Genomic DNA, 9748 nt, shown 5'->3' with positions numbered 1-9748 from the left:
ATTCGCATGACACAATTGTAGATTTCAAATTATTGTTATATAGCTAAAACAAAGTGTAGGAAATATACCCCCGGTTTCACAGACCAGGCTTAAGCAGTCCTAGACTAAATGCATGTTTGAGCTGTTTTAACTGAAAGCAATTATTTGACATATATCTTTAAAATAAAATTGTCTCAAGATGCACACCAGTAGCAGTTTTTTTTAAGGCACTTTTATAAAAGCCATTTAAATGCCCTAATTGAACTAAGGCTTAATCCTGGCTTAATCTAAGCCCTGTCTGTGAAACCGGGCCATGATGTTAAAATATTGATAGTAAAAAAAAATATTAAATTGTTACTTTAGTGCTTTCAAGTTTCTCACTGGTTTTTACTTTTTATTATAACACAGCTTACATAACAGGAATAAAATAATATTTAAGGTTCTATGCATGGTGTAAAATACGCGTGTTCACTTAGCTGGAAATAATTTGGCATTAAATGAATGATCATCATGGGTTTGTGCGTTATAGTTATGCTGCAGTACCGCTGATAGTCAATTGGGGCGCTATTCACAGACAATCTTCCTTTCAGAGATTGTAGGGTTTTGTATTTTCCACCTACTCGTTAGCGTGTGCCATGTTTGCGGAAGTTGAATCGATTACTCTGTCATTTGAAATGAAATGTAGCAAATAGTGTTCACGGTTAAAAAAAATACATTTGCAGATTATTTTGTTTGTGGCCCGTCCTAAAAGAACGATGAACTTACCAAAGGGACCCGATTCTTTGTGTTTCGACAAAGACGAATTTATGAAGGTGGGTGTGCTGTATGTATCAACTAAATAGAGCCGTGTACAGCTGTACAGTAACTAACTTGATTAACTAACTTAGTTGTTTGTTTAGTGTGTGTGTTGTATTTATATTCTGAACTACTGCTTGATCAAGCTAACGCTGGTCAGACTTTACTGACGTTATTTTTGGGGCCACGGAGACCTAATAAGAGACGATAAGAAACATTTAGAAATGAATGTCTTACTTTCTTTTTAACTTACCTCTTCTGGCGCTTTTATGATGTTAATTTGACTTAACATATTGGACATGAATTATTAAACCTTTAACCCTCACAAATCCTGCGTGCTATTTTCAGAAATGTGACTGACTGTAAATGTAAAAGTGAGTGAACTTTTACAGTGTGTCACTGTGCACCGTTCAGAAAACCTTAGCTTCTGGGCACTTTAAGACCCTCAAACATAATATGTAATATAATATTTTACATGAAGGACAGGTGAAGCATGTTACCAAGTTAAAATATATGTTTATAATCTGTTCTCATATGATTATGAAATATCAACTTGAGACTATAACAATTGTGATGTTCTCTATTCAAGGATTTCTTAGCTGTTCTTCAGTTTCTTAATGTGTTTGAAATCATTTGACACCATTGATGGTATTTTGATGTCAAATATTTGTACGTTTCCATGCAGGATGATTTCGACGTGGACAAATTTGTGGCTGATTGCAGAAAGCGTGTCCAGCTGGAGGAGATGCGTGAAGATCTGGAGCAATATTACAGACTCCTCAAAACAGCCATGGTCGAGCTTATCAATAAAGACTATGCAGATTTTGTTAATCTGTCCACCAATCTTGTGAGTCTTTGTGCTTTATGGACATTATACAATGTTTTCAGCAGAAAACAGCATTGTCTTATTCTTATTCTAGTACTAGTACGTCTTGATTTTTGCCACATACTTTATTGGCTTATTGTTTCCCTGAGTGACAGAAAAGTATGTATCGGTGTTTTAGGTTGGAATGGATAAAGCCCTCAATCAGCTCTCTGTCCCTCTAGGCCAGTTACGTGAGGAGGTGCTGGTAAGTGCTTAACACTTCAGTGAATACTTTTAAATTTGTCATATTACATTAAGTCATCATCTAAGTATATTCCTCTCATGTACAGAGTTTGAGATCCTCTGTGAATGAAGTTATTGAAGCTATAGACAACCAGTTATCCAAGCAAGATGACATTCAAAAAAAGAAGGTAAGTCACTTGTGCATTTTATTGCAAAGTACCCTGTCACCACTATGCACACATTGTCCAACATTGTGTCTTCTCTAGCTCTGTGTGTTAAGACTCATCCAAGTTGTGAGATCAGTGGAGAAGATTGAGAAAATTCTTCATCAAAACACCAAAGATACAACGTCTCTCGAGACCAGCAGGTATGTTAAGTATTTAGAAGAAGAAAAAATTAGACAAATATACTACCGTTCAAAAGGTTGGTGTATATTATTTTAATGTATTGGAAAAGTCTCTTAATGCTCATCAAGGCTAAAGTAAAAAGAAAGAGCAATACTCTGAAATATTATTACAATTGACCAATTTCAGTAGCCATTATTCCAGTCTTCAGTGTCACATGATCCTTCAGAAAGCAATCTAATATGCTGATTTGGTGCTCAAGAAACCCTTATTATTATTTTTATCAATCTTGTAAATAGCGTAATATTTTTGATGAAACCATGATACGATTTTTTTTTTCAGGATTCTTTGATGAATAGAAAGTTCAAAATAACAGTGTTTATTTACTATGGAAATATTTGTTATAATGTAAAAGTCTTTGCTGTCCCTTTTGGTCAATTTAATGTGTTGTTGTTACTGAATAAAAGTAAATTAAAAAAAATCATACGGCCTCAAGCTATACAGTAGTTTTACAACTGAACAACTTCTCTTGATAAATGACTTATTGCTTAAAGGAATAGTTCACCCAAAAATGAAAATTATCCCATAATTTACTCACATTCAAGCCATCCTAGGTGTATATTACTTTCTTCTTTCAGCCAAACACAATCGGAGTTATATTAAAAAATATCCTGGCTCTTCCCAACTTTATAATGGGAGTGAATGTTGCCATTTTTTTAAGCCCAAAAAAGCACATCCATCATAAAAGTAATCCATACAGTTCCAGTTTGTTCATAAAGGACTTCTGAAGTGAAGCAATGTTTTTTTTGTAAGAAAGATATCCATATTTCTAACTTTATAGACTCAAATCTCTGGCATTCGGTAACGGCCGTCCGCGCGTTCACAAGAGAGTCAAGTTCTGGCATATGATGTAGGCGTATGATTTTAGTCTATAAAGTTATAAATATGTATATTTTTCTTACAAAAACGCATCACTTTATTAAGCTTTTATTAAGACCCTGGAACCATGTGGATTACTTTTATGATGGATGGATGGATGCTTTTTTGGGCTTAAAAAAAATGGCACCATTCACTCCCATTATAAAGCTGGAAAGAGCCAGGATATTTTTTTTTTATATAACTCAGATTGTGTTTGGCTGAAAGAAGAAAGTAATATACACCTAGGATGGCTTAAAGGGATAGTTCACCCAAAAATGAAAATTCTGTCATCATTTACTCACCCTCAAGTTGTTCCAAACCTGTATGAGTTTCTTTGTTCTGCTGAACACAAAGGAAGATATTTGGAAGAACGTTTGTAATCAACAGATCTCGGTCCCCATTGACTTCCATAGTAGGAAAAAAATATACTATGGTAGTCAATGGGGACCGAGATCTGTTTGGTTACAAACATTCTTCCAAATATCTTCCTTTGTGTTCAGCAGAACAAAGAAACTCATACAGGTTTGGAACAACTTGAGGGTGAGTAAATGATGACAGAATTTTCATTTTTGGGTGAACTATCCCTTTAAATGTGAGTAAATTATGGGATAATATTCATTTTTGGGTGAACTAACCCTTAAAGGAAAGGATTTTGTTATAATTTTGCATTCAGTATTACACTTACCATTGTATATGAACAGCACACTCTTTGTTTTTAAGTCCTCTTCTGGCAGGTCAGATCCTAGAGCGGATTGCCACAGAGTTCAACCAGTTACAGTTTCATGCGGTCCAGAGCAAAGGAATGCCATTGCTTGATAAAGTCCGCCTGGTGAGCTTCCAATCTTAAAATAACCTCTTGTGTTTCTTGTCACATTAAGCCAGGGTAGGAAAAAGTATTTTTAACATCGAAAAAAATGTACATTTAAATTTGACACTTTATAGCCTAATATTACCTAAAAATCAAGGTTAAATAAAGTCTGTAGTTGGATGGTTTATGCTTCTTAGATTTAAAGTGAGTCTGCTTGCTTATTTTGTGTGGGGTTTTTTCTGTGTTCCAGAGAATAGCAGGTATCACAGCTATGCTTCAACAGTCCCTGGAAGGCTTATTGATCCAAGGCCTGCAGACGTTAAATGTAGATATCGTACGGCATTGCCTCAGGACATACGCCACCATCGATAAGACCAGGGATGCGGAGGCACTTGTCGGACAGGTCTTAGTCAAACCATACATGGATGAGGTACATTTTTGCATATTACTCGGATACGGAAATAGTCAATTCTAATTTGCATAACTGTCATTAATAAGATCACAATATTATGAGCTTTGCAAATACAAAATGTCTTCTCCATCTGTATATATGTTTCCCAACTACACCTGTTGTTTCTTTGTCAGGTTATAGTTGAACAGTTTGTCAAGTCCAACCCTAATGGTCTTAAGATGATGTACACAAAGCTGTTGGAGTTTGTGCCTCATCATTGTAGACTGCTGAGAGAGGTGACTGGTGGGGCAATCTCTAGGTATGGTATGACTGACATTCACTGTGAACTGCATTGTGCCATTGTCGTCATATTATATATACAGCATGCAGTATTTTAATGCGTTTACCCTTTTGTATGCCCAGTGATAAAGCCGACATTGTTCCAGGATACGACTTCCTGGTGAACTCCGTTTGGCCTGAGATCATTAGAGGTGTTGAGGAAAGAATCCCTTCCCTTTTCAATCCAGGAAACCCAGATGCATTTTATGAGGTAAACAAAGAACAAACTTGCACCAGAATTGCTTTTTTTATTTAGACTGAAACCACTTCTTAAAATGGCATACATCTCATTGAGTGGCTCTCCTTGCGTCTGTTTGTCTGTGCAGAAATACACTGTCAGCATGGATTTTGTGCGCAAGTTTGAGAGGCAGTGTGGTTCCCAGGCAAGCGTGAAGAGGCTGCGAGCACATCCGTGCTACCAGAGCTTCCACAACAAGTGGAACCTGCCAGTGTACTTCCAGCTACGGTGAGAATGACGCTGTTCATGAGCTGGTGTTCTGGGTCAATACAACCTGGATATTCTCTGACCCAGTTGTTTCCTGCACTGTGATATTATTTACTGACAATAAATAGTCAACCCCCCAAAAAGTGCAGAGGAGGAGATTCCTTTAAATGTTTGTTGGTATCCTGCTTTGTGTAAACTTTGTGTCTGTTGGAAGTGTCACAATGTTTTGGGAAAAGTTATGAGTCACTCATGATTTTTTGGAATCTCCTGTGCTACTTGGATTCTGTTCTTTGTGCAATATATTTAAAGAGAGATAATCACCCTGGATATGAATCGATCTGTGTTTTAGGCTGGACAGTATTTGCTCTGTGATGTTTGAGCAGCACCATTCACTGATGATAAAGTCCACTGATATCTTAGCTTGTTTAAGCCAGTTAAGCCTGTATATTGTGTTTGCTTTTCTTGGAATTAAGGTCTTGTAGTGAACTTCAGAAGCTCGTGAGTTGTTTTTGTTTTATGGTTTAACATTTTGGATTTGAAACAATGTTTGCTATATATGGTGTTATCGAACACTTTTTGAAAACGTAACTAAAATATTCAGGATAAAAGCTCTTCTTTGTAAGTGGTGTTGAGGTATTTGATATTTTTTATCTTTTATTTTAACTGAACAATTACTATTATATTAATTATATTATATTAGTTATTTGTTACAACTAAAAGACCAAGTGTAAATGTTCTCTGACTTTAATGGCCAGAAATATTGGGAAAAGTCTGATAAGTAAAACGCATTTGTCATTTGGCGCTCTGTTTCATTCCCCTGTGCTTCCTGTGCATCAGCCCACATGGACGTCACACTCAGCCAAATATGGACCTGCGTCATGGATTCTTCATTGCCAGCCTGACCTTTTAGATTACAAATCAGTTCTTTAATGTCCTGCTTAATACAGAATTAGTATTTGTCAAAGGTCCAAAATCCTTGTATATCCTGTATATTTTGAATTCTCTAAACCTCTCTAAGTTTTAAGTCATTGCTTTTGGCTCATAAAAATGAGGAAAAAATGTATAACTGCTTTGTAGCAGAGGTTACTTTGAAATAATTATATACAGCTGTCTCTTGACTTTCTGTTCTGGATGTTGTTGTTTTAGGTTCAAGGAGATTGCAGGAAGTTTAGAAAATGCCATTGCCGATGGACTAGAGGCATCTCCAGGTCAGTCAATGTGTTTGGGTTAATGTAAGAATGACCATGTTGACAGGGATGTGTGGTATTTCTGTTAACCTGCTTTTTATGACAAATAAAGCTGTGACTATAGCAATAGAGTGAGTAAGAGATCACCACAGCTCACAGTCTGCTCTTTGTGTTTGTGAACGTCAGCGGGTGGCAGCTACCACCTGCAGGTTACCGAGGTGTTGTGGAGCTGCGTGTGCAGGTGCTGGGCTGACCAGGTGTATCTGCCACCGCTTGCTCATCGGTTTTGGAAGCTAACGTTGCAGCTGATCTCCAGATACGGCACCTTTATTACAGAGGTAAAGCATTCCAGGCAGAAGGAATATGATTCATAGTAGGCTTATTATTCACGTCATTTCTTTTTTGTCTCGCAGGTTCTAACAAAGACGTCACCTCCAGAGACTAGCAAAGATTTGGTAAGACCGCTCCCAAGCTCCGCCTCCTCCACATCCAGCCGCACATCACAGGACGCAGACAGCGATACCAGTGGCCCCACAGTTTTGTCTACCAAGCAGCTCGTCTTCATCGCAGCTGATGTTGATAAGTTACAAGGGCAGGTAATTCATATTTTCATTTCACACGGAACTAAAGTCTTTTCTTATTTGCATCGAGTGAGGAAGGTTTTAACTCTCTTCCCAGATTCCAGATATCTCTGAGATGATCAGGGCAAAATTGGATAGTATTGGATTCAAAAACTTTACCGTAGTTTCAGGTTTGTTCTGTGGAGTTTAAAGCCATTTCTGATTTTTTGAGACTAGTGCCATCTCTAATCTTCATATGTAATGAGTTTTTTTTTCTGCTTGGGACTCTAGAAGCCTTGCAGGATTCCAGGGCGTCCCTGTACAGCTGCGTCCCCACACTGAACAGCAGAATGACTCAGCATCTAACAGAAAGGAGCGTTCGTTTCCTGAAAAGCGCTTCAGAAGTACCAAGACTTTATCGAAGGACCAACAAGGTTGAGTGCTCATGTAATATTTAAATGTCATGAAGAATGAATCCATGAGTCAAGATCTGAGACGGGCTTGGAAGAAAAAAGCACATTTGGATCAATTTGATTTGTTTATAAATTATTTGGTTGACTTTTTCCCATAAAATATTTACTTAGTTAAATAATATATTTCTCTATTTGCTGACTCTATTGATTACAAACAGAATTTTTTTAGCCATCACCCAAATAAACTGTGTGAACATCGACATGAAATGGAAATTCACACTTTTTATTTTCTAAATGCATCCTATTGATGTATGCCAGACTCCAATCACTTCATTCGCTTCAACCCTGCCCTTTTCTTAGAATTGGCAGCAAGCTTGCATTCAGATCCGCCTCCATCCAATCAACAACAGATGGATAGAACCCAGTCCTGCCCTACATTTTTTCTTTCAATAATTTTTCACTTGAATGTACGTCACAATATTGAAGAAAAAGTCGGTTCAGACAGTTCGCCCAAAAATTTAAATGTTGTCATCTTTTACTCACCCTTATCTTGTTCCAAACCTGTATGAGTTTCTTTCTTCTGTTGAACACAAAAGAAGATATTTTGAAGAATGGTGGTAACCAGATGGTTTATGGTAATCATTGACAACCATCAAGTCAATGGATACCGTCAACTCTCTGGTTACCAACATTCAATCTTCTTTTTTACTTCAACAGAAGAAAGAAACTCATACAGGTTTGGAGCAACATAAGGGTGAGATAATGATGACTTTATCATTTTTGGGTGACCCTTTAAAAAAGTGCAAGCTTTGCTATTTTACATTTTCCTCTACATGCAAACAGGAATGTGTTCAGTGCTCTGGCCTGAAGTTTTGTTTCTCTCTCATTAATAGGAAGTTCCCACCAGAGCCTCAGCCTATATGGACAACGCTCTTCGGCCACTCCATCAGCTGGTCACCGACTCCAAAAATGTGGTGAAAAACTCCATCATCCAGGAGTGGCTCCGGGTCACACTCTCAGACTGCACTCATAGGTACAGCAGAGCCATACTTTTATTAATCATGAATGTCTAGGCTAACAAGTTTATTAGTTTTGGCAAAATCTATATAGAAGATCTTTTTGCTTAAAGGGATTTCTGTATTTAATAGATATTTCGAAACTATATCGGACGTGCTGAGTTCAGTGAGGAAGATGGAGGAAAGTCTAAAGAGGTTGAAACAGGCTCGGAAAACAGCCACCACCAGCACCGTAGGCATCAATGCAGGACCGTCGGATGACAGCAAGATCCGCCTGCAGCTGGCACTGGATGTGGAGTATCTCGGAGAACAGGTATAGTTCTTGATGAATGATTAGCTTTCCTTTTATATCAAGAGGTTGATTTAAAAGGTTTGTAAAGTTTTTATACTTGTACTTCTCCCCCAAGATTCAGAAGATGGGTCTTCAGCCAAGTGACATCACCATGTTCTCGTCTCTGCTGGAACTGGTACAGGAGGCAAGAGATCTCGCCTCAACGGAACAGACGGGGGCCTAAACCACAATGGCTCAGGAGGGGCCAGATCAAAAGTAGGGTCCAAAATGGTTCCTGATACGAATGCCTTCAGAACACATGGCTCAGTATCTGCTCCAGGAATGGTTTTATGGAGTCCTGCAATCCCTCAACTGTTCTAATAGCAGCTATCTCGACCTGTCAGGAGAAGGAGCACACTAAAAGATGATTCACTCTCTGATAAGTTATTTATTGTTGAACTATATTGGATAACATGGCCAGGAAAGTCATGTCATTTATGGTTCAAAATGAATAGAGTTTGTTGTATGAACCAATCAGCACTCATAATGTGCTATAAGCTCTTGTGTCTTGTCATATGTGGTTACAACAAAGAATTGCTCATGACGCAGGTGTTTGGCTTGAGTTGTGTCTGTCAGAAATTGTACTCCTCAGACATTAGCTCTGGTGAACCCTGCCAAATAGCATCAACAGTGCAAACGCTGAAGAGGTTTAATACCGTTTTCCTTATTTAAAAAAAAAAAAAAATCAAGTGGGTGTTGGAGTTTGTGTTTCACTGGGTAAGAATGGTCTCTACTAAGAAAGGCTTTAACAATAATAAAAAAAAGAGGATAGTATGAGCTATTTATGAGTGCTTGTGTGTGTCCAGAGTTAATTTGTTACTCAAATGGCCTTGTCAAACATTTAGGAAAGGTCAGTGACTAGAAGTGTGTGTTTCAGATACAGTAACTACGATTTTATGGGGTTTTTTTTAATAGCATATGTTTATTGCTCTTGTGCTTAACTGATCCACTACTTACTGGCTAAAGCACAGTATATGCGGGTCATTGATATTACATATTTCATAATGTACTTGCACCAGAGGTTGCTTTTATTGATGGGATTCTTGAATCATTTTGCACTTTTGGTTAAAAATTAATTTCTCCAAATGTTTTTTTTCCTATATAAAACATTGCATAAATGGAGTTTGTACATATTTCATTTTATGAATACATCATTAAAACAATTTCAATTAAT

At 37.5% G+C, this 9748-nt stretch overlaps 1 protein-coding gene across 1 annotated transcript; it reads left to right on the top strand.

Moving 5' to 3' along the window:
- Positions 1 to 562: 562 nt before the first annotated feature.
- cog2 (component of oligomeric golgi complex 2) lies at positions 563 to 9744 on the top strand. The gene is made up of 18 exons (XM_084390593.1): positions 563 to 791; positions 1460 to 1621; positions 1779 to 1844; positions 1930 to 2010; positions 2089 to 2189; positions 3805 to 3913; positions 4143 to 4322; positions 4478 to 4602; positions 4707 to 4833; positions 4949 to 5088; positions 6214 to 6275; positions 6441 to 6592; positions 6668 to 6850; positions 6933 to 7005; positions 7106 to 7248; positions 8121 to 8260; positions 8376 to 8556; positions 8651 to 9744. The coding sequence occupies exons 1-18, from the start codon at positions 735 to 737 to the stop codon at positions 8756 to 8758; spliced, it is 2190 nt and encodes a 729-aa protein (XP_084246719.1). The 5' UTR covers positions 563 to 734; the 3' UTR covers positions 8759 to 9744.
- The last annotated feature ends 4 nt before the right edge of the window (positions 9745 to 9748 follow it).

Source organism: Rutilus rutilus (assembly GCF_951802725.1).
Source record: "Rutilus rutilus genome assembly, chromosome: 20".
Lineage (NCBI taxonomy): Eukaryota > Metazoa > Chordata > Actinopteri > Cypriniformes > Leuciscidae > Rutilus > Rutilus rutilus.
This window is presented reverse-complemented; position numbering and strand designations above follow the sequence as displayed.

What these genes read in the sequence shown, in the direction of transcription:
- cog2 (XM_084390593.1), top strand. Translation starts at nt 735, where the DNA reads ATGAACTTACCAAAGGGACCCGATTCTTTGTGTTTCGACAAAGACGAA. An exon ending in ACGGCACCTTTATTACAGAG is followed by an intron (nt 6,593 to 6,667) that starts GTAAAGCATTCC and finishes TTTGTCTCGCAG; the next exon opens with GTTCTAACAAAGACGTCACC. An exon ending in CTCTCAGACTGCACTCATAG is followed by an intron (nt 8,261 to 8,375) that starts GTACAGCAGAGC and finishes TGTATTTAATAG; the next exon opens with ATATTTCGAAACTATATCGG.